At 37.4% G+C, this 27,756-nt stretch overlaps 1 protein-coding gene across 3 annotated transcripts in view; it reads right to left on the reverse strand.

The window, feature by feature from the left end:
- Nucleotides 1-27,756, reverse strand: part of CFDP1 (craniofacial development protein 1) — a 216,563-nt gene that overhangs the window by 186,448 nt on the left and 2,359 nt on the right. For all 3 annotated transcript variants that reach the window (XM_077133064.1, XM_077133062.1, XM_077133063.1), the window contains exons 2-4: nt 4,342-4,459; nt 2,643-2,862; nt 2,216-2,343 (exon numbers count right to left, since the gene is read on the reverse strand). In XM_077133064.1, coding sequence (XP_076989179.1) covers nt 2,216-2,343; nt 2,643-2,862; nt 4,342-4,459 — 466 coding nt within the window. The remainder of the gene's footprint in view (nt 1-2,215; nt 2,344-2,642; nt 2,863-4,341; nt 4,460-27,756) is intronic.

Here is a 27,756-nt window from a genome sequence, read left to right on the forward strand (position 1 = left end):
AATTCTTTTCTTTCATTATAACTTTCTCTCAATTATAACTTAAATTTAATTACAACTTGACAGGATAAATTATTGAAACTGGCGACTGAAGAAGCACTGAAGACGAATTTTGAAAGTACAGCATTACTGGCCTATTTCTGGGAAAAATTAAAAACGAATATGCTTAACTTAATGAAACCACTTTAAAATTTAATCCTTGACAGATGAGTAAAATATATGGATAAAAAATAAACAAATAATAGGGGAAACAAAGGTTAAAATAAATTGATTAGAATGAAATACTAGTGGTCAATGAGAGGGAGGATAAGGGGTATGGTATGTATGAGTTTCTTCTTTTTTATTTTTTTTTGCTGGAGAGATGCAAATATTTAAAAAAAAAAAAAAAGATCAGGTGATGAATACACAACTATGTGACGACAATGTTAGCCACTGATTGTATACCATGTAGAGAATGTTTATATGTCAAGAATGTTTGTATGCTTCTTTGTTGTTTACAATAAAAATATTTTTTAAAAAAACAACAAAAATTTAATCCTTGAAAAGATCTAATCCATTAAACTATCTCTGTGAGATGAACTTCTTTATGATAAGTATGACTTAAAGTTTTAAAAAGTCAACACAAATACTTTTCGTATACAATATTCCTTAGGAACAGTGCTGTCATCAATCCAACTTAAATTATTAAATAAACTAACAAGCAAGAAGTAAGCTCATTTATTACATTAAAGCTAACTATTAATATAACAGTGCTTATTCAAAATATTTGTCTAGATGTTTAGTATTGAAAACTGTTTTTACTCTTAGCTTTGTCTAGTTTTAATTACAGAACTAAAAAAGATGAGTATCATAGTTATTCCCTTTATTAATCATCTATATTCATACTTTCAATGAACAGCATGCATAGTTATATAATTCTTTCCCTGGCTTGTGTTCATTTTGATTATATTTATTAAAATATAATTTTAAGTCTACTGAGTCTAATAATGAAAATTTGGCACTTATATTTTGTAAATCTTTTAATTTTATTTTTCTAACAATTTCTTTTTATTGTATTTTACAAAAGTACTGGTCTGCAACAGATCAAAAATTTTAATTTTTAAAAATTCTAAAACTATCCTTCACAGTAGGTAATCTAGATTATAATCTGCATTAATGGTAAATTTGTTGGCTATGAGATTTATATTGTGTTAGGAAGGAGAAAGCCCTTCTTAGAAAACACGTACTAAAGTATTTAAGAATGAGGTGTCATGGTGTGTATAAGTAATTCTCTAACAGGTCAGCCAAAATAAAAAGGAGAGAAATAGATTTTGATGGGGGAGGGGTGGCACCAAAATGTTAACACACAGGTGAATCTGGATGATAGGTACATGGCTGTTGGTTGTATTACTGTATAACATTTCTGTAAGTATGAAACTTTTCAGAAGAAAAAATTGAGGAGTAATTTTTTTTTAATAATAATAAAAAAGTTTTGCTCCATACCATTCACAAGACTGGTAATACCAAATTTTTTTTTTAAATTGTAGTTTACTGGATAAAATGATTGTTGGGAAATAGATCTTATTTTAAGGGGAAATTATACTTTCAGAGAACCAACAGGTCTAATTACTGTCAAGGAAAAGAAATGTGACCATCTAGAAAATAATAGTAATCTACTTGTTCTTACTTGGCCCTAAATTATGGATCTGCTGTTATCATATAATAAAATTTAAACAAACTGGGGAGAAAAAAAATCTAGGCATGTGGCTCTTATCTAGAACAGCCAGGAGGACAAACTAGTCAAGGGACTGTTAAGCCCCTACTGTTTTTCTATACTACAGTTAACAAACTTCATGAATCAATTAAAATAAAAATGAAAATATAATAGTATTATATTATTCTATTACATAATAGAATATAATAGTAGAATCAAATTTCTCTCCTAACACTTCTAATTCTTACCTGATTTCAGAGGCTTCAATGGGGCTACTTCACAGCCAAGAAAAGTAATAAAGGGAGAAATGATTTACCCACAATTACAAAGCATGGCAATGACCAAGCAGAGCCAAATACTTAACTCCCACAATTCCTTACTTCTGTTCAGCAGAGTACTTTATTACTATATGTGAAAAGAACTTTTTCATGTTCCCTGATATTAAGATGGGTTGGAATAAAGATAGATGTCTAACATCATTTAGAAAGATGATCGTTTTTAAAAGAATAAGTCAAGGTTTCTTACCTGACCTCTTCACCAGCAAAATCAAACACCTTGGTGATTTTAACCTTTTCTATGTCTTTAGGTTTCTCAAGCTCTTCTGCTGTGACCAACAATTTACTTGAACTCATCTCTTCAGTCTCTTCTCCTCTCTAAAAAAAAAGTAAAAAAATGTAATCAGTTTCATGAAAGGATAAAACATAACACAATTATCCAAATATTCTATTTATAGCTGTTCTTAAGCATTTCATCTCCGAACAGCTAAAACCTATTAAAAATTTATTCCATGAGAAAAACTCATCTTTCTTACCATACGGAATGCTTTGCTTTTCATTTAAGAAAGTAGGCATTTAATCTGCTTTCTGCTACAAGCGTCAAATCCCAGTTTATAAATAAAATCTTTCTGGGAAAGATAGGGTATTTCTGGAAAAGTATTCACCTCTCAATTTACCTTAACTTCTGTAGTTGGAGGCACTTTTGATTTTGATCCCACATCATTGAGGAAGCTGGCCCAAAGTTCATCCTCCTTCTTTTTTCTTGCATCCTCTGACCCAGTGCCTTTTTCTTGCTCTGCAGCTGTGTCTTCCTTCTCACTGCTACTTTCTCCAGATTCTGCCTTGGAATCCTCCTCTTCCTCGTCTTCTAATGAAAGGCCACCTTGCTTTCTCTTCCTGATCATCAACAGTCACAACGTAAAGGTGAGACAAGACAGAATACAAATTACTTGAGTTACTCCTTCCTCAATTCCAAAATATTCCTTCATATCTGAGAAATCTTTTAAATCTGGAGACTACTGATTAACATACTTGGTGGGGGGAAGGAGGCAAGCTGAGATTTTGTGGGGGAAAAAAAGAATTGAGCTTTCACAATTAACGCTTTCCCCAAACATTTAGAATCCAAACATAATGTTTCACTTTTAAGTCAGGACCAGCTATTTTCAGCAAGAAAACATACAAAATTACCTCATAGACTCAATACGTCCAAAGAGTGTTTTAAGAACATACACATCCTAGACATTTTTGACTTTTTAAAGCTACCCCTTTAAAAAAATATTTTTATTTTGAGAATACGGTCTATTAAGAAGAATCCTAAATTTATTTGCAGTTTCTTCCTAACGACCTCAGGAGGGGAAAAAAAATCAGTATTTCTTTCCACTTTCTAAGACAGGTAAGCTGGAATACCAAAAAAACTCAAGGACAAAAAAACTAACTGGTCAATATATATAAAAGCAAACTGTTTCTTAAGTTTTTTTGGATTTTAGGTGAATTATCTCAAACTTAAAATCATTTTGTCTTTTCATAAACTATATTGTTTTTTGCTGTAATGTTCAGGAAGACAGAACCACCAATCAAAGGGAGATTTATGGATGATGCCCTTATCTAAGTTAAATAAATGGTCAGAATTTTTATTCAATTTTGGTAGGAGCATAATCAGCACCATGTTTATCAAGGCAATTTGCTAATAATGACAAAAATTTTCACTGCAAATACCCCTGAATCAAACCATTATACTTCTATAAATCCAACTTACAGATGTACTTGTACACGTACATAAAAACAAATAAGGAAAATTCACTGCAGTCTTTCTGATTGTAGTAGAGATCAGGTACAATATAAACATCCCTCACTAAGAAAATGTTTATTAAAGTGTGATCTATCTATGTAATGTAACACCACACAGTCACTGAAGAGAATGAGGTATAGCTAAATATACTGTCATTGAACTATCTCCAAGATGTGAAATAAGCAAAGTGGAAAACGATATATAGAATACGCTATTATTAGCATTTTTAAAAAGAGGGTAGGAAATATATACATACATGCTTGTACATGCACAGAATAGCTCTGGTAACATAGTTCTTCTGAGGAAAAACAACAAAGGCTAGGGAGAGGGTACATATTTTTGTACTGGTGGAAATTTTTGCTTTTTATCATGTGTGCATATCTACTAATTTTTTTTTAAATTAAAACTCAAAAAATTTTAAAGCTTGCCAGAGACTAATAATCTAATCCTAAAATATCAGCAAATGTTTCCCTTGAAGAAAATAAAGCAAGAGATCCTGGCAATAAGAAATCTCTAAGACCAATCCCAGCAAACAGGATAGTTGTGACAAGAACCCCAGACTTGTAAGAACCCTGAGGCAGCATTACCTAGCCGGAATGCTCTGAGACTTTCTTTTTTTCCCTTTGGTTTTCTGTGTCTGCTCTTCACCATCCACTTCATCTTCCTTGACTAATTCATTTACATCATCTTCACTATACTCTTCACCTGAAATCACATAATAGGGTGGTCAGACAGGAAAAAAGGTTTTCATATCAAGATAACACATTTTCATCAAGAAAAAAAGCTGTTTCCACTATCTAGTTCCCTTATTCTTCACTTAACTAAAACATCATTTTCTTAAGGAAGTCTTCCGAGACCCTGAAGAGTGGGCTTTGTTAACCTATTTTAGGTTTCCACAGCAGATTATGCTTTCTCCTCCATAACTCTCACCCCACTTATAATTGTTTAATGTTTGCAATTTTTGTTATACTCTACACTCCAAGCGGATATCAACTCTATATGTTTGGATTTCTAAGTTGTTGCTGAACAAATGAATAGAAATTCCAATTCTACTTATGTATTAATAATAAAAAAAAACAAAAACATATGCTCCCACCTCATCTTAGGTATCTTTCAAAAGTAATCAAAAGACATCTTAACTTGTCAATAAAAGAGGTTTAGAAAGAGGCCTAAAGACTTGCAGTTAAAAATAGCAGAAGGAACAAACACATCTACTTCCCATCTTAAGTCAGTGATTTTGAAGTGACCCCAATAAAAGCTGAATGGATACCCAGTCTGACCACACTTTGTGGGCACCAGTCAAACCCCGCCCACACAGAAACTCAACTATGTTTTTTAACTTCATACACATTTTTATCTGAAGTATACAACACATTCTGAAAAGCACACAAATCTGAAGTACAGCTTAATGAAATTAGAGTGAACACACTTGTATAACCAGGACTCGGCTTGAGAAACAGAACACAACCAGTATCCCCAAAGCCCGCCTGTGCCCCCTTCCAGGTCTCTAACTCTCCCCAAAGGTAATCACAATCCCAACTTCAAAGACCACAGATTAATTCTGTCTGTTGTTGAACTCTAAACAATCAGAATCCTTTTCTGTTCAGCTTCCTTCACCTCAACATGGTGCTTGTGAGAGTCATTCATATTGTTGCATACAGATGTAATGCTATTTTGAATATCTTGTAACATTCAGTTTTTAAATATTTCACTCACAACAATGAACCAAGGACCACTAGGCACGAGAGAAACTTACAATATGAAAGACAAGACCCAACACAAATAGAAGGAAAGGAATTCAGAGAAAACAGAACAATGCAGAGTAGGAAAAAAGCCTAAAAACTAAACACTTAAGGAAGATGGTGGCTTAGTAAGACGCGCGGGTCTTAGTTCCTCCTCCAGAACAGCAACTAAAGAAACAGAAACAATACGAAACAGCTCCCGGAGGCACGACAGAAACCAAAAAGACAGCATACCCCATTCTGGAATGGCTGAACGGGCAGGGAGAATCCGCTGCGGTGAGATACCCGAGGGGCGTACGCTTTCCCGGGCCGGGGCAGCTGGTGACTGGGGTCCCCTCCACGCACGTGGCTTCCCGGTCTGACTGGGAACATTGGATAGTGGGGCCCTCCCGCCACGCTTGGCGTCTCAGGCCAACTGGGCAATTTGGACCGGCACTCCCCCAAGCCGCGGTGGCCGGCGACCCCCCCTCCACGCGCGGTTTCCCAGGTTGACTGCCAGATTCGGATTGGCAAGTTAAAGGAGCCACAGCATCTTTTACTGGTGGGACCCGCAGACAGACGAGTGCCATGAGCGCCATCTACTGGGCAGGAAAAGAAAAACAGAGCCCAGAGATTTCACAGAAAAACCTTTCAACCAGCCGGGTCCCACACCCAGGGAAATCTGATCAAATGCCCAGATACCAGCAGAAAATAACGGATCACGCTCGGAAAATTGAAGATATGGCCCAGTCAAAGGAACAAACCAATAGTTCAAATGAGATACAGGAGCTGAGACAACTAATGCTGAATATACGAACAGAAATGGAAAAACTCTTCAAAAACCAAATCAATAAATTGAGGGAGGACATGAAGAAGACATGGGCTGAACAAAAAGAAGAAATAGAAAATCTGAAAAAACAAATCACAGAACTTATGGGAGTGAAGGACAAAGTAGAAAAGATGGAAAAAACAATGGATACCTACAATGGTGGATTTAAAGAGACAGAAGCTACAATTAGTGAACTGGAGGATGGAACATCTGAATTCCAAAAAGAAACAGAAACTATAGGGAAAAGAATGGAAAAACTTGAGCAGGGGATCAGGGAACTGAATAACAATATGAAGCGCACAAATATACGTGTTGTGGGTGTCCCAGAAGGAGAAGAGAAGGGAAAAGGAGGAGAAAAACTAATGGAAGAAATTATCACTGAAAATTTCCCAACTCTTATGAAGGACCTAAATTTGTAGATCCAAGAAGTGCAGCGCACCCCAAAGAGAATAGACCCAAATAGGCGTTCTCCAAGACACTTACTAGTTAGAATGTCAGAGGTCAAAGAGAAAGAGAGGATCTTGAAAGCAGCAAGAGAAAAACAATCTGTCACATACAAGGGAAACCCAATAAGACTATGTGTAGATTTCTCAGCAGAAACCATGGAAGCTAGAAGACAGTGGGATGATATATTTAAATTACTAAAAGAGAAAAACTGCCAACCAAGACTCCTATATCCAGCAAAAATGTCCTTCAAAAATGAAGGAGAAATTAAAACATTTATAGACAAAAAGTCACTGAGAGAATTTGTGACCAAGAGACCAGCTCTGCAAGAAATACTAAAGGGAGCACTAGAGTCAGATACGAAAAGACAGAAGAGAGAGGTATGGAGTAAAGTGTAGAAAGAAGGAAAATCAGATATGATATATATAATACAAAAGCCAAAATGGTAGAGGAAAATATTATCCAAACAGTAATAACACTAAAAGTTAATGGACTGAATTCCCCAATCAAAAGACACAGAATGGCAGAATGGATTACGACCCAGCAATACCACTGCTAGGTATCTACTCAAAGGACTTAAGGGCAAAGACACAGACAGACATTTGCACACCAGTGTTTATAGCAGCATTATTTACAATTGCAAAGAGATGGAAACAGCCAAAACGTCCATCAACAGACGAGTGGCTAAACAAACTGTGGCGTATACCTACGATGGAATATTATGCAGCTTTAAGACAGACTAAACTTATGAAGCATGTAATAACATGGATGGACCTAGAGAACATTATGCTGAGTGAGTCTAGCCAAAAACTAAAGGACAAATACTATATGGTCCCACTGATGTGAACCGACATTCGAGAATCAACTTGGAATATATCATTGGTAACAGAGACCAGCAGGAGTTAGAAACAGGGTAAGATAATGGGTAATTGGAGCTGAAGGGATACAGACTGTGCAACAGGACTAGATACAAAAACTCAAAAATGGACAGCACAATAATACCTAAGTGTAATGTAACTATGTTGGAACACTGAATGAAGCTGCACATGAACTATAGTTTTTTGTTTGTTTGTTTGTATCTTTTGTTTTTGTCTTTTTTTCTTTTTCCTTTATATATATATTATTATTATTATTATTATTTTAATTCTCTTCTCTATATTAACATTCTATATCTTTTTCTGTTTTTCTAGTTCTTTTCCTAAATCGATGCAAATGTACTAAGAAATGATGATCATACATCTATGTGATGATACTAAGAATTACTGAGTGCATGTGTAGAATGGAATGATTTCTAAATGTTGTGTTAATTTCTTTTCTTTTTTTTTGATTAATAAAAAAATATGCATTAAAAAAAACTAAACACTTAAAATAAGAAAACTATAAATAATATCCTCAAAGAGATAAGGGAGTACAATCAACCAAGATAGTAGCGTAAGATGCTCCAGGGTGCCGCTTCCCAACAGTCTCTTTGCACCACCAAAAAAATGGCAAAGTCATCCTCAAATGTGTGGAGCCAGCCAGCATTTTGTTCTCATTATGGGACCCTGGGCCTTTGTGTCAAAGGGAGCAGAATAACTCTTATGCAAGTTATGGGGTGCCCATATGTCAGTGCCAATCTACTGGGTGGTAAATGGAAGACTACACAGGAAACTTGGCTCTGGCTCACTCTTTCAGAAGCGGCCTGCAGGCAAAAGCAGACCACTAAAGCAGTATATAACAAACAATTAAGTCGAAGAAGCCTAGGGCAAAAGATTACCTGATTTATGTCATACAGTATAGTACTATGGAAGTGGAGAAAGTGTATTTCATAGAGATAGAGAGGACAGTCAAATTTCTGTAAATGGTGGACTTCTACAAATATGAGCAAGCACAAGCCCAGGAAAAACATTCAGGCTCAGAAAAGACAAACAGGACCCTGGACTTCACATTTGCATTGGGCTGATTCTTTCTGATATAAGAGCTAAACTCTGAAGCCCATGCAAAGCCAATTTGCAAAGACCCTAAATGTGCTTTCCTCCCTGATTTGTTTTCGGTAGCTACTGGCACTCAAGGAAGCCTCGTTCATTTCACAAGCTGAATGCAAACTAAAGGAATGGACAACTTAGGAACCAAACTCCAACAATTAACATATTGTAACTGAGAACTTAGGATTTAAGGGATGATTTTGATTGCTCAGTCATTATATGGATATTTCTTTTTGCCTTCTGGTTTTTTGGAGTACACAGAGGGAAATACCTGAAATTTTTGAACTGTAATCCAACTGCCTCAATCTATAATAATGATTGTATATACTTTATCTTGTTTCTTTTTGATTGTAAAAACTTTGTGACTGACCCTCACATTTACTCATTTAATCTAGTTTTTCAACTATGGAGTCTTGTGATCACTAAATACAGCCCCTAATATTTATTAATGAAGGGCCTTGGGTCAGCCGAGAACTAACCCACCCAAGTTTCCAAGTTAGTTTGACAACCAAAACTGGATCTGACCAAACTGGGCCAGCCTAACATGTGCGATAGCTTAGACATTAACCTATAAGTAACCCATGCCTCATAATAATACTAAAAACCATGCCTGTCATCATATTAAGGTTGCCATTTTCTTACAGACACTCTGTGACTAACTATGTAATCTGAGCATGCTCAATAATAAGAGTACCTCTAATCACATCATCTGGAGCCACTGCCTCAAAACCTGCCCATTTTTTGATGCTATAAAACTATCAGGATTATTGCAATTCAGAGAGATAGAATTTTGGTCCAGTAGGCCATCTGATCTCCTGTTTCGTGCCTAGCAATAAACTCTATCTTTTTGAAACACCACTGTACCAGGAGATGGTCACTGAGTGCATCAGGGAGAGAACTCACTGTCTCTGTCCAGTAACAATATTAATATGTACAGGATGCAACAAGATTATAGAAGGAAAGAAAAAGACACAGGAAATGATCCAGCCGAGAGAAAAAATAAAAACCTAGAAACCATCCAGAGACTAGACTTTGGACATGCCGCACATTTAAACAAACAAACAAAAAATTCTCAAATGCTCATGGAAATAAAGGAAAACAAACAGAAAGAACTAGAGGATATTAGGAAAACAATGAATAAACAATATGAGTATCTCAATAAAGAGACAGAAATTGTTAAATGGGAGCAAACTGAAATATTGGAGGTGAAGACCACAATAACTGAGGTGAGAAATTCCCTAAAGGGTTTCAACAGTAGATTGGAGCTGGCAGAAACTCAGGCTGAGGAGTAGAGAGAACAAGAATGAAAAAAGTGATCAGAGTCTAAAAGATTTATGAACTAAATATATCAAGTAAATTCAAAGGCACAAAATAGAATATACATGTACCAGGATTTAGAACGAGGCTAAAGAATGGGGAGCATTTGCTTAGCATGTAAAGAATTTTTAACTTGGATGAACTTAAGCTTTTGGAAATGGACAGAGGAGATGGTAGTACATAAACGTAAGATTAATTAACAGTGCTGAATGGTGTGCAAGTGTGGTGGAAAGGGGAATTTTAGAGTCAACTTTTCCAGAAGGAAAAGCTGGAGGTTAAAACATGGGAATGTATAACATAGTGAATCTTGTAGTGGACAATGTAAATGATCAGCTGTACAAATATAAAAAAATTATTTCATGAACTAGAACAAATGCACTACACTATTACAAGGAGTTAATATTGGAGAAGTATATGGAAAAAAATGAACCTATTGCAAACTGTGGACTATAGTGAACAGTAATATCTTAATACTCTTTCATCAACAGTAACAAATGTACCATACACCAACACTATGGGTCAATAATATGGGGTCAAAGGGAGTATGGATGGATTAGGGCTTTCTTTTTTATTTCTTTTCTGGGATAATGAAAATGTCCTAAATTTGATAACGGGGCTGTATACACAACCGTGTGACAATTCTGTGAACCAGTGATTGTATACTCCGGATGGTTTCTATGCTGTTAGAATATATCTGAATAAAATTGCATTAGGTAGGGGGCCAAGATGGCGGCTTAGTAAGGTGCGCGCATTTTAGTTCGTCCTCCAGAGCAACTACTAAATAACCAGAAAGAGTACAGAACAGCTCCCAGAGCCACGACAGAGACCAAACACACAGCGTACCCCAGTCTGGACCAGCTGGACCGGCTGCAAGACTCCCCAACAGTGAGTTTCCCGAGCCGCGCGCACTTACCCAAGCCGCGGGGGCCAGCGGCCGGCACCCCTCCCTCACAGGCGGCTTCCGGGACTGGCTGTGAGTTTGGAAAAAGCGAGTTCCCCAAGCCGTGGTGGCCGGCGACCGGCGCCCCTCCCCCACAGGTGGCTTCCCGGACCAACTGTGGGTCTCCGGACCGGCTGCGGGTCTCGGAGCGGCGGGCTACCCAAGCCGCGGCGGCCGGCGCCCCTCCCACACAGGCAGCTTCCTGGACCGGCTGCAAGTCTCGGAATGGCGAGTTCCCAAAGCCACGGCGGCCGGCGACCGGCGCCCCTCCCCCACGGGTGGCTTCCTGGAGGGAAAGGAAAGAGTCTCCAACAGTGGCAGGAACTGGGTCCAACCAAACACCAATAGTGGCATTAACAAACAAATTCTGACTGCTAGAAGTGGGCCCCCAGCTCAGGCGAAACTGATCAAGGCGGAAGTCGCCTATTGGGCTGACTGAAAGGGAGGAAAGGGGACGAAGTAGATGCCTTCTGCGGCTGTTTCTGGGGAGGCTTGGTTGCATCTGGACGCGGCGCCGGGATTGCACAGGCTGCAACTGCCCGGGGCGTGGAAACAGGCTGCTTTCAGGGCTGTCTACCACCACCTGAAACTTCCCCACGGGAGGGGTGAAATGCAACTCAGGTGGAATCCCTCTCTCAAGGAATTCAGAACCCAGGGCTTTGCAATTTGAAGCCATTAAAACCAGCCTACAACCTTTCCTCTGTCTCTACCACGCCACCAGCAGGGAGAGCCTTCCAAAGTTAAAGGAGCCACAACATATTTTGCTGGTGGGACCCGCAGACAGACAAGTGCCACATACTGGGCAGGATAAGAAAGCAATCTCCAGAATAAACTAATTAAGGTAATTAAATGTCCAGACGCCAGCAAAAAATAAAAAAACACACCAGGAAAACTGAAGATATGGCCCAGTCAAAGGAACAAACCAATAGTTCAAATGAGATATAGGAGCTGAGACAACTAATTCTGAATATACGAACAGAAATGGAAAACCTCTTCAAAAACCAAATCAATAAATTGAGGGAGGACATGAAGAAGGCAAGGAATGAACAAAAAGAAGAAACGGAAAGTCTGAAAAAACAAATCACAGAACTTATGGGAATGAAAGATACAGTAGAAGAGATGAAAAAAAACAATGGAAACCTACAATGGTAGATTTCAAGAGACAAAGGTTAGAATTAGTGAACTGGAGGATGGAACTTCTGAAATCCAAAAAGAAACAGAAACTATAGGGAAAAGAATGGAAAATTTTGAGCAGGGGCTGAGGGAATTGAATGATAATATGAAGCGGACAAATATACGTGTTGTGGGTGTCCCAGAAGGAGGAGAGAAGGGAAAAGGAGGAGAAAAACTAATGGAAGAAATTATCACTGAAAATTTCCCAACTCTTATGAAAGACGTAAAACTACAGATCCATGAAGTGTAGCGCACCCGGAAGAGAATAAATCCAAATAGGCGTTCTTCAAGACACTTACTAGTTAGAATGTCAGAGGTCAAACAGAAAGAAAGGACCTTAAAAAGCAGCAAGAGAAAAACAATCCACCACATACAAGGGACACCCAATAAGACTATGTGTAGATTTCTCAGCAGAAACCATGGAGGCAAGAAGACAGTGGGATGATATATTTAAATTACTAAAAGAGAAAACCTGCCAACCAAGACTTCTATATCCAGCAAAATTGTCCTTCAAAAATGAGGGAGAGGGACTTCCGGAGAAGATGGCGGCTTAGTAAGACGCGCGGATCTTAGTTTCTCCTCCAGGACAGCTACTAGGGGAGTAGAAACGATACAGAACAGCTCCCAAAGCCAAGACAGAGATAAAAAAGACAGCGTACCCCATCCTGGAACGGCTGGCTGGCTGAGAGAACCCGCTCTGGTGAGATCGCCGAGGGGCGCGGGCTTCACAGGGCGGGGCGGCAAGCGGCCGGAGTCACTCCCTTCCCCCTTCCCGGGCCGGCGGGGAGAATTGGACAGGCGGTCCCCTCAAACCACGGCAGCTGGCGCCCACACCACGCGCGGCCCCCCGGACCAACTGAGAAAACTGGATCGGAAATCCCCAGGCCGCGGAGAACGGTGACGGGGGGGGCCCTTCCAAACCCGTGACTCCCCGGGAACATGCAATCTCCCGGGCGGGCCGCTGCGGCTGGCGCCCTCCCGTCACGCTTGGCGCCCCGGGCCGACTGGGAAATTCGGACGGGCGCTTTCCCGGGCTGTGGCAGCCAGCGACCCTCCCTGCGTTCGGACCCCGGGCCAGCTGGCACTCTTCCAAGCCGCTTCGGCTAGCGAAACTCCCGGACGGCAAGAGTTTTCCAAAGTTAAAGGACCCACAGCAACTTTTACTGGTGGGACCCGCAGACAAACGTGTGCCACGAGCGCCACCTACTGGGCAGGATAAGAAAAACAGAACCCAGAGATTTCACAGAAAAATCTTTCAACCTGTTGGGTCCAACACCCAGGGAAATCTGTCTAAATGTGCAGACGCCAGCAGAAGATAACGGATCACGCTCAAAAAAATTGAAAATAAGGCCCAGTCAAAGGAACAAACCAATAGTTCAAATGAGATACAGGAGCTGAGACAACTAATGCTGAATATACGAACAGAAATGGAAAACCTCTTCAAAAACGAAATTGATAAATTGAGGGAGGACATGAAGAAGACATGGGCTGAACATAAAGAAGGAATAGAAAAACTGAAAAAACAAATCACAGAACTTATGGAAGTGAAGGACAAAGTAGAAAAGATGGAAAAAACAATGGATACCTACAATGATAGATTCAAAGAGATAGAAGATAGAATTAGTGATTTGGAGGATGGAACATCTGAATTCCAAAAACAAACAGAAACTATCGGGAAAAGAATGGAAAAATTTGAACAGGGTATCAGGGAACTCAAGGACAATATGAAGCGCACAAATATACATGTTGTGGGTGTCCCAGAAGGAGGAGAAGGGAAAAGGAGGAGAAACACTAGTGGAAGAAATTATCACTGAAAATTTCCCAACTCTTATGAAAGACCTAAAATTACAGATCCAAGAAGGGCAGCGCACCCCAAAGAGATTAGACCCAAATAGGCGTTCTCCAAGACACTTACTAGTTAGAATGTCAGAGGTCAAAGAGAAAGAGAGGATCTTGAAAGAAGCAAGAGAAAAACAATCCATCACATACAAGGGAAACCCAATAAGACTATGAGTAGATTTCTCAGCAGAAACCATGGAGGCTAGAAGACAGTGGGATAATATATTTAAATTGCTAAAAGAGAATAACTGCCAACCAAGACTCCTATATCCAGCAAAATTGTCCTTCAAAAATGAGGGAGAAATTAAAACATTCTCAGACAAAAAGACACTGAGAGAATTTGTGACCAAGAGACCAGCTCTACAAGAAATACTAAAGGGAGCACTAGAGTCAGAAACGAAAAGACAGAAGAGAGAGGTATGGAGAAGAGTGTAGAAAGAAGAAAGAAGAAAGGACAAAAATACAGGAATTAACTGTCCATTTGGAAGAACTGGAGAAAGAACAGCAAACTAACTCCAAAGCAAGCAAAAGTAAAGAAATAACAAAGATTAGAGCAGAAATAAATGAAATCGAGAACATGAAAACAATTGAGAAAATCAATAAGACCAGAAGTTGATTCTATGAGAAAATCAATAAGATTCATGGGCCCTTAGCAAGATTGACAAAAAGAAGAAGAGAGAGGATGCAAATAAAGAAGATCAGAAATGGAAGAGGAGACATTACCACTGACGCCACAGAAATAAAGGAGGTAATAACAGGACACTATGAACAACTTTATGCTAATAAATACAACAATTTAGATGAAATAGACAAGTTCCTAGAAAGGCATGAACAACCAACTTTGACTCAAGAAGAAATAGATGACCTCAACAAACCAATCACAAGTAAAGAAATTGAATCGTCATTCAAAAGCTTCCCAAAAAGAAAAGTCCAGGCCCAGACGGCTTCACAGGTGAATTCTACCAAACATTCAAGAAAGAATTAGTACCAACCCTGCTCAAACTCTTCAAAAAAACTGAAGTGGAGGGAAAGCTACCTAATTCATTCTATGAAGCCAATATCACCCTCATACCAAAACCAGGCAAAGATATTACAAAAAAAGAAAACTACAGACCAATCTCTCTAATGAATATAGATGCAAAAATCCTCAACAAAATTCTAGCAAATCGAATCCAGCAACACATTAAAAGAATTATACATCATGACCAAGTAGGATTCATCCCAGGTATGCAAGGATGGTTCAACATAAGAAAATCAATCAATGTAATACACCATATCAACAAATCAAAGCAGAAAAATCACATGATCATCTCAATTGATGCAGAGAAGGCATTTGACAAGATTCAACATCCTTTCCTGTTGAAAACACTTCAAAGGATAGGAATACAAGGGAACTTCCTTAAAATGATAAAGGGAATATATGAAAAACCCACAGCTAATATCATCCTCAACGGGGAAAAATTGAAAACTTTCCCCCTAAGATCAGGAAGAAGACAAGGATGTCCACTATCACCACTGTTATTCAACATCGTGTTGGAAGTTCTAGCCAGAGCAATTAGACAAGAAAAAGAAATACAAGGCATCAAAATTGGAAAGGAAGAAGTAAAACTCTCACTGTTTGCAGATGATATGATACTATACGTCAAAAACCCTGAAAAATCCACAGCAAAACTACTAGAGCTAATAAACGAGTACAGCACATCCACAGCAAAACTACTAGAGCTAATAAACGAGTACAGCAAAGTAGCAGGTTACAAGATCAACATTCAAAAATCTGTAGTGTTCCTATACACTAGCAATGAACAAGCTGAGGGGGAAATCAAGAAACAAATTCCATTTACAACTGCAACTAAAAGAATAAAATACTTACAAATAAATTTAACTAAAGAGACAAAAGACCTATACAAAGAAAACTACAAAAAACTGTTAAAAGAAATCACAGAAGACCTAAATAGATGGAAGGGCATACGGTGTTCATGGACTGGAAGACTAAATATAGTTAAGATGTCAATTCTACCTAAATTGATTTATAGATTCAACGCAATACCAATCAAAATCCCAACAACTTGTTTTTCAGAAATAGAAAAACCAATAAGCAAATTTATCTGGAAGGGCAGGGTGCCCCGAACTGCCAGAAGGATCTTGAGGAAAAAAAACGAAGCTGGAGGTCTCACGCTGCCTGATTTTAAGGCATATTATGAAGCCACAGTGGTCAAACAGCATGGTATTGGCATAAAGATAGATATATCGACCAATGGAATCGAATAGAGTGCTCAGATATAGACCCTCTCATCTATGGACATTTGATCTTTGATAAGGCAGTCAAGTCAACTCACCTGGGACAGAACAGTCTCTTCAATAAATGGTGCCTAGAGAACTGGATATCCATATGCAAAAGAATGAAAGAGAACCTGTATCTCACACCCTATACAAAAGTTAACTCAAAATGGATCAAAGATCTAAACATTAGGTCTAAGACCATAAAACAGTTAGAGGAAAATGTAGGGAGATATCTTATGAATCTTATCATTGGAGGCGGTTTTATGGACCTTACACCTAAAGTAAGAGCACTGAAGTAAGAAATAAATGGGAGCTGCTCAAAATTAAACACTTTTGTGCATCAAAGAACTTCATCAAGAAAGTAAAAAGACAGCCTACACAATGGAAGACAATATTTGGAAACGACATATCAGATAAAGGTCTAGTATCCAGAATTTATAAAGAGATTGTTCAACTCAACAACAAAAAGACAGGCAATCCAATTACAAAATGGGAAAAAGACTTGAACAGACACTTTTCAGAAGAGGAAACACAAATGGCCATAAGGCACATGAAGAGATGCTCAATGTTCCTGGCCATTAGAGAAATGCAAATCAAAACCACAATGAGATATCATCTCACACCCACCAGAATGGCCATTATCAACAAAACAGAAAATGACAAGTGCTGGAGAGGATTTGGAGAAAGAAGCACACTTATCCACTGTTGGTGGGAACGTCAAATGGTGCAACCACTGTGGAAGGCAGTTTGGCGGTTCCTCAAAAAGCTGAATATAGAATTGCCATATGACCCAGCAATACCATTGCTAGGTATCTACTCAGAGGACTTAAGGGCAAAGACACAAACGGACATTTGCACACCAATGTTTATAGCAGCATTATTTACAATTGCAAAAAGATGGAAATAGCCAAAATGTCCATCAACAGACGAGTGGCTAAACAAACTGTGGTATATACATACGATGGAATATTATGCAGCTCTAAGACAGAATAAACTATGAAGCATGTAATAACATGGATGGACCTAGAAAACATTATGCTGAGTGAGAGTAGCCCAAAACTAAAGGACAAATACTGTATGGTCTCACTGATATGAACCGACATTAGAGAATAAACTTGGAATATGTCATTGGTAACAGAGACCATCAGGAGATAGAAATAGGGTAAGATATTGGGTAATTGGAGCTGAAGGGATACAGACTGTGCAACAGGACTGGATACAAAAACTCAGAAATGGACAGCACAATACTACCTAATTGTAATGTAATTATGTTAAAACACTGAATGAAGCTGCATGTGAGGTATAGGTTTTTTTTTCTCTCTATTATCGTTTTATTTTTTATTCTGTTGTCTTTTTATTTCTTTTTCTAAATCGATGCAAATGTACTAAGAAATGATGAATATGCAACTATGTGATGATATTAAGAATTACTGATTGTATATGTAGAATGCAATGATTTCTAAATGTTTTGTTAGTTAATTTTTTTATTAATAAAAAAATTGCATTAAAAAAAAGAAATCACAAGGGAAATAAGGAAATACCTTGAGGCAAATAAAGACAAAAATGCAACATGACAAAACTTACAAGATGCAGCAAAGGCAGTGCTAAGGGGAAATTTAATGCTTGAAATGCATACATTAAAAAAGAAGATCACAGAGTGGGGAGAAATTCAACTTCCCCAAGTTCAATTCTTGATACTCTCACAAGCAGTGTGAACAACCAAAGCTATAGGCTGAGCCCCCAGTCTTGGGGTTTGTTCACATGAAACTTAACCCCACAAAGGACAGGTCAAGTCTACTTAAAATTTATGCCTAACAGTCACCCCCAAGAGAGCCTCTTTTGTTGCTCAGATGTGGCCCTCTCTCCAGCCAACACGATGAGCAGTCTCACCACCCTCCCCATCTCTGAGTGGGACATGACTACCAGGGGTGTGGACCTTCGTGGCAACGTGGGACAGAAATCCTGGAATGAGCTGAGACTCAGCATCAAGGGACTGAGAAAAACTCTAGAATGAGCTGAGAATTAACATCATGGGATTGAGAGAAACTTCTCGACCAAAAGGGGGAAGAGTGAAATGAGACAAAATGTCAATGGCTGCGAGATTCCAAACAGAGTTGAGAGGTTATCCTGGAGGTTATTCTTATACATTACGTAGATATCACCTTGTTGTTCAAGATGTAGTGGAGAGGCTGGAGGGAACTGCCTGAAAATGTAGTGCTGTGTTCCAGTAGCCATGTTTCTTGATGATGATTGAACAATGATATAGCTTTCACAATGAGACTCTGTGAATGTGAAAACCTTATGTCTGATGCTCCTTTTAGCTACTAGATCAACAGAAGAGTAGAACATATGGAATAAAAATAAATAATAGGGGGAACAAATGTTAAAATAAATTCAGTTTGAAATGCTAGTGGTAAATGAAAGTGAGGGGTAAGGGGTATGGTATGTATAGTCTTTTTTTTCTCTATTATCATTTTATTTATTTTCCTGTTGTCTTTTTATTTCTTTTCTAAATCGATGCAAATGTACTAAGAAATGATGAATATGCAGCTATGTGATGATATTAAGAATTACTGATTGTATATGTAGAAAGGAATGATATCTAAATGTTCTGTTTGTTAATTTTTTTAATTAATAAAATGTTTTTAAAAAATTTTAAAAACCTACCTATCAAAAGGCATCATTAATAACATTATTAGGTGAGCTACACACTGAGATAATATTTAAATGGAAATATGAGCCATAGTTTGAGAGAAATTATTCGCAGTCCATAATCTGACAAAGAACTACAAGAATGATAGAAGAAATGATATAAGGACAAAGCAATTAAAAATGAGTAAAAGACTTGAACAGATACTGCACAAAATAAGATATACAAATGACTAATAATCACATGAAAAGGTGCTTAATGAGATGCCATTAAACATCTACTAGAAAAGCTAAGATACAAAAGATTGACACTGCTATGTGTTGACAAGATGGCGGTACAATTGAAACTCTAATACTTTGCTGGTGGGAATGCAAAACTGTATGTACTTTGGAAAACTTACAATAAAAAGAAACAGATTACTTATACATGCAACAACATATAGGAGTCTAGAAAACATTATAGCGTTAAAAAGAAACCAGAAACAGGGGGTGCAAAGGTAGTTCAGTGGTAGAATTCTGACCTGCCATCCAGGAGACCCAGGTTTGATTCCAGACCCATGCAATCCCAATAAAAACCAAAAAAAAAAAAAAAAAAAAAAAAACATTCAACAAATGGTGCTGCAACAATGGGATATTTACATAGAAAAGAATGAAATATGACCACCCTCCCCCACTGCACAGCATACCTCCCCAAAGACCAAAAAACAAAGAAAAATACAGAAACAAAGTTAAAATGTATGATGTTATTGATACTAAGTTCTAGAGTAGTTTAAATTAATTTATGGAAATAAAAATCAGAGTGGTATTTTCCTCTAGTGGGGGGGATTGTGTATAAAACGATCAAAGTACTTTTTTGGTTGATGGAAATGTTCTATTTCATGATTAGTGGTTATATGGGTACATATATTTCTTGAACTTCATCAAACTGTACTCTTAAGATATGTGCTTTTATTTTATGGAAATATTATTCAATAAAAGGCATATTGAAGAAAAGAAAATAAATTAGATAAGTTCTGCCCTCCATGATCATGAACTTCGCACACAGCAGAGAAACAGAATCGTTTACAGAATATCACTTCCAAGTTTGATTCACTTATGATATTCAAGATTTGTTTCCAAATCACATTATACTGCTCATTCGTTCAGTACTTTGCTACTTTCATTTGATTAAATGATTCACAATAAAATCTAAAGAATGAAAAAATAAATAAATAAAAATAAAAAGATTAAGAAAAAAAAAAGATCACAAATCAGAGACCTAACCTTACAAGTGGAAAAGCTCAAAAACAAAGACGATAAAATAAATCCAAAGCAAGAAGAAGGAAGGAAGTTAACAAAACTGCAAGTGTAGATAAATGAAACAGAGAATTAAAAAATAAGAGAGGGTCAGGCCACGGTGGCTCAGCAGGTAGAGTTCTTGCCTGCCATGCCGGAGACCCAGGTTCGATTCCCGGTGCCTGCCCATGCAAAAAAAAAAACAAGAGAGAACAATGAAATCAAAAGTTGGCTCTTTGACAAGAGCAGTAAGACAAAAACTCTTCAGCTAGACTGACAAAAAAAAAAGAGAGAGGACACAAATAGCTAAAATTGGAATGAAATGGTGATCCCACAAAAATTTAAAGAATAGTAAGAGGATACTATAAATGACTGTATACAAACAAATCAGACAATCTAGATGAAATCGCAAATACCTACAAATATACAAACCACTTACAGTGACTCAAGCAGAAACAGAAGATCTCAACAGATCATATGACCTGAAAATCACACTTCTAGGTATATACCCAAAAGGACTGAAAGCAGGGCCTCAAACAGATATTTGCACACCAATGTTCATAGTGGTATAACTCACAATTGCCAAAAAATGGAAGGAACCCAAGTGTCCATCAACTGACGAATGGATAAACAAAATGTAGTATATATACGCACAATGGAATTCAGGCATAAAAAGCAATGAAGTTCTGACACATGCAACAACATGGGTGAACCTTGAAGACAACATGTTAGATGAATTAAGTCAGACACAGAAGGAAAATTCATAGAGTCAGAAACTAGACAGGTTACCAGGGGCTGGGGGAGGGGGAGGGAATAGGGAGTTATTGCTTAATTGGTAAGGAATTTCTGTTTAGGGAAATGAAAAAGTTTTGGCAATGGATGGTGATGGTAGCACAACATTGTGAACATAATTAACATCACTGAATTATATATTTGAATGTGGTTAAAAGGTGAAATTTTGGGTTGTATGCATGTTCCTAGAATAAAAAATTTTTAAAACGACCATAGAACTGTACAACAAGTGAACCTTAATTTAAACTAAAGACTACAGTTAATAGTACAATGCTAATACTCTTTCACCATTTCCAACAAAGGTACCACAGTAATGCAAAGTGTTAATATGGGGGCTGTATATTGAAACTCTGTATTTTATGCATGATTTTTCTGTAAATTCATAACTTCTCTAATAAAGGAAAAATAGTCATGCTAGGGAAAAAGTTTTGAAAAAAAAAAAACAATAAACCTAAGTATACACCAAATTGATATCATAACCACAAAGAGAACAGATTTATTCTCAGGACTTTAGAACACAGCATTGTGACTGAATAGTCTTATGCAATATCGATAATGGTGTTTTGGAACGATTATCTTTTTATTAAATCAACTCCGTAATTATGTTAACCATGCCAGGAATCCAGATCGTCAAAGTAAGAGAAATGACATCCAATAACAAAATCAAAGAAACCAAATAAAAATAGAAATGGTAAGAATGAATAAAAATATCAATATGAACTCTCTCTTTAAGAGAGTTTATATTTTGTAGTTCTGTCCATTGAATAAAAGCACAGAAACAATGCCACTCCAGCAACAATGAGCACCTCTCAAGTTCAAATTACAATCTTTGAATCATTAGTCACTAAAAGGGGTCCCTGAAAACAACAGCTAATTTCAGGCCTGAGGCAGGCAAAGCACAAGGTGAAAGTGGGATATTTTGCTCTGCCAGAAACCAAGGAAGTTATTTAAGATTAATGGGTCATGTTAAAAGGATCCAGATCCAGTATGAAAGAGCTCTTAGTGGGTAAATTGCTGACGACTTGAGCATTAAGAAGAATTACTGTTAGCAGACTAAAACATGTTAATCAATAAAAAACTGTGAGCCCATTATGATAGACAAAGACAAGAAGACAGAAAAAAATAATCTATACCATTTGAAGTTACTACTTAAATTACTGTTTTGAAAACTGGTAATTAGAATTAAACATTTATCCTGCCCAACTGATGAGGGAAAGCTATACTTTACTGAAAAATACCAACCAACAAATGTAGAAAAATAAAGTTAGAAAAACATCATTTCTCAAACCCAATAGTACTAATAATATATGAAAGGATTATCCAATAACATTTTAAAAGATTAAGCTTTAGCCATTAAGTATATTGCAATCAGAATACTTTAAATTCCAACGGGAAAAAAATAACATGCAAGAAAAGTGTCAGACTGTCACCCCTCTGATCCAGAGGGAACAACTACGGGAATCAACCAGGTATTATTCCTCTGGTGCTATGCAGTATGAAACACAAAAGTCACATATAATGTAGCCTATATAAAGCCAAAAATATTCATTTGAACCCATCATACCTTTAGATCTAACATCCAATACAGAAAATTAAAGGCAGAAATGAACAATGTAAAACAATACTATGTTGGAGCAATTAGAAAAACTTAGAAGGTGGGTCATTCTGCAAGACATACAGTCTGATTTCTTCAATGAATCAATGTCATTATCAAAGAGGGAAAGTGCTAGATTAAAACAGATTTAAAGGGTAGATTAACTAGATGGTATGTGTATTCCTGAACTGGACTGTGGTTTGAATAAGCAAGCAATATTCACTTTTGGGTCAACTGGGGAAATATGAATATGATCTCTGTATCAAATAAGTTGAAAATTTATGGAATAGACAGGTAGAAATTATTGACTGAAAAGAGCAGATTACAAAACAGCATGAGAAGTATGATTTCAGGCTGGGAGAAAGTACAAATAACCATACCTGAGTACAGAAAAAGATGCAAGTGACTATTCCCTAAGAGATTAAGACTGATAGTCCGTGACTGATGGGAATGCAATGATTTTATTTTAAATTGTATTTTCTGACTTTTTTACAAAGTTCATTCAATGCTTTGGTAATAATAAAATGTTATTTTTCATCATAAAAATAGGCAAATGATGCGCCTTTGGATCTTGAACATGTAAAAAGATGTTCAATCTCACTGTTATGAGAAAAACAAAACTAAAATTATGTAAAATAACATGAAGGTCAAATTCTACACTAATTTGTTATGAGAGAAAGAAAGAGAATAAGAATAACGTCCCTAAAAGACAATGAAGTAGAAAAAATAAACAAGCTCTGTCCAAACACATTCAGAATTTCCAATGATCTTTTCAGTCTCCATGCTTAAATATGAGCAAACCACAGAAAATCACCAAAAATCGGAGAAAGCCTTGGACATGAAAAGAGTCCAAAGCAAACAAATGAAGTGAATAAAAATCACCTTGGAGGAAACAGAGACTACGTAGGGGAAAAAGAAACCTTAACAAAAAAAGAAAAGAAAAGAAAAAAAATTAGCATACAAAGTATATTCTCTGTCCAAAGTGTAGTTAAAGTAGGAAAACAGAACAAAAAGATACATGGAAAATCCCCAAATATTTGGAAACTAAACAACAACCTTCCAAATAACCATGAGTCAAAAAGGAAATCTCAAGAGAAATCAGAAAATATTCTGAACTGAATAAATGAACACACAACATATTAAAATTTGTGAAATGCAGTCAAAGCAATGTATACAGGAAAATTTATAGCATTACTGCTTTCTCCTTAAGATCAGAAACAAGACCTAGATATCCACTTTCACATTCCTATTTAACACCAAGGCAAATAAATAAAAGTTACACATACTGGAAAGGAAGAAATATAACTGTTTCTATTCACAGATGACATGCTTATGTGGAAAATCCCATGGAATCTACTAAGACTTCTAGAATTGATAACTGAGTTTGGCAAGGTTGTACTAGCAATGAATTTTTGGAAACTGAAATTTAAGTAGACAAAACAATTTTGAAAAAGAACAAAATAGGAGCATACTCGCTACCTGATTTCAAGACTTAAAAATCAAAGCTACATTAATCAAAGCAGTGCAGACCCAAACAAAAGGTCCTGAAATAACCCACACAAATATGGACAACTGATCTGTAACAAAGGTACAAAGTCAATTCAATGGAGAAAGTATAGTCTTTCAACAAATGGTATTGTAACAGTTGGACATCCATATGCTAAAAAAAAATGAAATTTGATCTATAACTCATAGCTTATGCAAAAATTAACTCAAAATGAATTGTAAAGAATATCCACGTTATTGTGCATTTCAATAATGTGTTCCTTCTTGTTCTAGTTTGCTAGCTGCCGGAATGCAACACACCAGAGATGGATTGGCTTTTAATAAAAGGGGATTTATTTTGTTAATTCTTCAGAGGAAAGGCAGCCAACTTTCCACTGAGGGCTCTTTCTTACGTGGAAGGCACAGGATATTCTCTGCTGGCCTTCTCTCCAGGCCTCTGGGTTCCAACAACTTTCCCCGGGGTGACTTCTTTCTGCATCTCCAAAGGCCTGGGCTGAGCTGCAAGTGCTGAGATGAGGAATGCCGAGCTGCTAGGCTGTGCTACATTGCGCTCTCTCATTTAAGCACCAGCCAATAAAGTCAAACGTCACTCCTTGCAGCAGACACACCTCCTAGCCGACTGCAGATGTAATTAGCAACAGATGAGGTTCACATGCCATTGGCTTATGTCCGCAGCAACAAGACTAGGTATGCTCACCTGGCCAAGTTGACAAATGAATCTAACACATGTCCACCCCTTGTCAACCTGGCAACTTCAAGCATCACCTTAAACAGGTGCAAAAAATTCTCTTCTTGCTGTGGACCTGTGAATCTCAAAACAAGTTGTGTGGTGCCAAGATGCAAAGGAGGACAGTCACAGGATACAGGTTTTCATTTCCATAGGGAGAAACTGGAAGAACACAGATGTAAAACCTGCCGGGCAAACACCATTGGATTTCGAAGTCTGAAAGTCATTCATCCTTCGGCTTTAGAAAGTGGCAGTCCCACCCTTTCCGAGGGCCTATGCAGTGCCCCACCTCTTTCCAAATCAACCTCGGGGAACATCGAGGAGATGACCTCTCGGCTCCACTCTCTTCAGGCATCAGGGCCAACCCTGGGCTCTCTGCCATTTCTGGGGCACACACTCAACCCCTCCATGTGGTGGTAGCCAGGCTCTCCCAGTCCCCCAAGGGGCGTGCTCTGCCTTCTCCAAGGCCTGAGGCTACACAACTCTTCCACTGCAACAAGATGAGAGGCTCATCCTCACCTTTCAGGGTAAATTCACCTTCTCCATGTATATGGGTGGGTTCACTCTCTTGGCCGAGGTTTCTTGGCTTCAGACCAGAGCTTCCATGGTTCTCACTCTGCAAACTCCAATCTCTCCCTTTTGTGTCCTCCTTTGCCAAGATTGGCAGTGGTTCCATTTACACCAACAGTCCCTTCACGCACTCCAGGACTTCTCCATCATTCTCTTCACAATTCCTCCAAAATCCTCCCCTTAGCCATCCAAAAAACTGTTTCAACATATCTGGTATTTGCAAACCGCAACAGCACCCCACTCTCCAGTACCAACATGCATTAGTTAGGGTTCTCTAGAAAAACAGAATCAACAAGGAACACTTGCAAATATAAAATTTATAAAAGTGTCTCACGTGACCGCAGGAACGCAGAGTCCAAAATTCACAGGGCAGGCTGCGAAGCCGACGACTCCGATGGATGGCCTGGATGAACTCCACAGGAGAGGATCACCAGCCAAAGCAGGAACAGAACCTGTCTCCTCTGAGTCCTCCTTAAAAGGCTTCCCATGATTAGATTTACATCACTAATTGCAGAAGACATGCCCCGTTGGCTGATTACAAATGGAATCAGCTGTGGATGCAGCTGACATGATCATGACCTAATCCTATGAAATGTCCTCATTGCAACAGACAGGCCAGCGCCTGCCCAATCAGATAAACAGGTACCACAACTTGTCCAAGTTGACACATGTCCCTAACCATGACACTTCTTATTACTGAGAGATTACTGACAAGTATAAATTTGATCTATAACTCATACCTTATGCAAAAATTAACTCAAAATGAATTGTAAGGAAAGCATAAATGAATATCTTTGTGATCTTGGGTTGACAAACAGTTCTCAATGATATCAAAACTGTAATCCATAACGGAGACAACAAATTGGACTACACCAAAGTTAAACATTTTTGCTCTACAAATGACACTATTAAGGGACTGAGAAGACAAGTCATATACTGAGACAAAATGTGTGCAAAACACATATTTGACAAGCACTTGTATCCAGAGTACATGAAGAACTCCAAAACTCAGCAAAAAGAAAACAATGCAATATTTCAAATGGGCAAAATATTTGAACAGATAGACCACCAAAGATAAAAGGATGGCTAATAGGCAAATGAAAAGATAATCAATATCACGAGTCACTAGGAAAATGCAAATTAAACCTACAATGAGAAACCATTATATACTTTTCAAATTAGCTAAAACAAAACAATTTCAGGTGCTAGAAAGGATTCAGAGCAACAGGAACTCTCATGAATTGCCAATGAAAATAATACTGTGGAAATGTATGACAATTTCTTATAAAGCTAAACAAACATTTCTGTTTAAACACTGAACCCAGCAATCTCACTACTAAATAATTTACCCAAATAAAATGAAAATCTATGTTTACACAAAGTTAAATAGCTGTATTCATAACTGCCCAAAATGGAAAACAACACAAGTGTCCCTCAACTGGGGAATGAATAAATAAACTGTGGTCCACCCCTCCAGTGGAATACTACTCAGTCCCTTAAGTCATTTGCAGAACAAAAATTTTTAACTTTGGTGTAGTCCAGTTTGTTGTTTCTGTTATGGATTACACTTTTGATATTATAGAGAACTGTTTGTCAACCCAAGATCACAAAGATATTCACTTATGCTTTCCTTACGATTCATTTTGAGTTAATTTTTGCATAAGGTATGAGTTAAAGATCAAATTTATACTTGCTCAGTAATCTCTCAGTAATAAGAAGGAACACATTATTGAAATACACAATAACATGGATGAATCTCAAGCACATTATACCACATGAAAGAAGCCAGTCACAAAAAGCCATACTGTTGTATTATTTTCATAACATTCTTGAAAGATAAACTACAAACACAGAAAACAATGGCTGCCAGGGAATGGGGTGAGTGAGGGTTTGACTACAAAGCATCCCATTTTAGAGCAGAAGAGAGATGGAAATGTTAATATGGTGGTGGACACACAACTTTAAGCATTTGTCAAAACTCATAGTACACCAAAATGTGAATTTTACTGTAAATTAAAAATAAATTTTTCTTAAAGTATCATTAATATTCTCAAAGTGATAAGATACCTTTCTTATGAAATAAGAATATGCTAGAAATAAGGAATATTCAAAAAGAAAAAACAGTTATTTGATGTACAAATTCAGAGAAAAAGAAGATAAATTAGAGGTTAATGGGCTGGAAGAATGGGATATGGGAGGTTACTGCTTTGGAGTGATAAAAAATTTTGTAAACAGATACTGGTTAAGAGCTGCACAACATTGTGAATGCAATTAATGCCACTAAATTGTACACTTAAAAAATAGTTAAAAAGGCAAATTCTATATGTATTTTAACAATAAAAAGTCATTTGAAATTTAAAATATGAGAGGAAAAATAAAAAC

This window comes from Tamandua tetradactyla, chromosome 16 (assembly GCF_023851605.1).
Source record: "Tamandua tetradactyla isolate mTamTet1 chromosome 16, mTamTet1.pri, whole genome shotgun sequence".
In the NCBI taxonomy this organism is placed as follows: domain Eukaryota; kingdom Metazoa; phylum Chordata; class Mammalia; order Pilosa; family Myrmecophagidae; genus Tamandua; species Tamandua tetradactyla.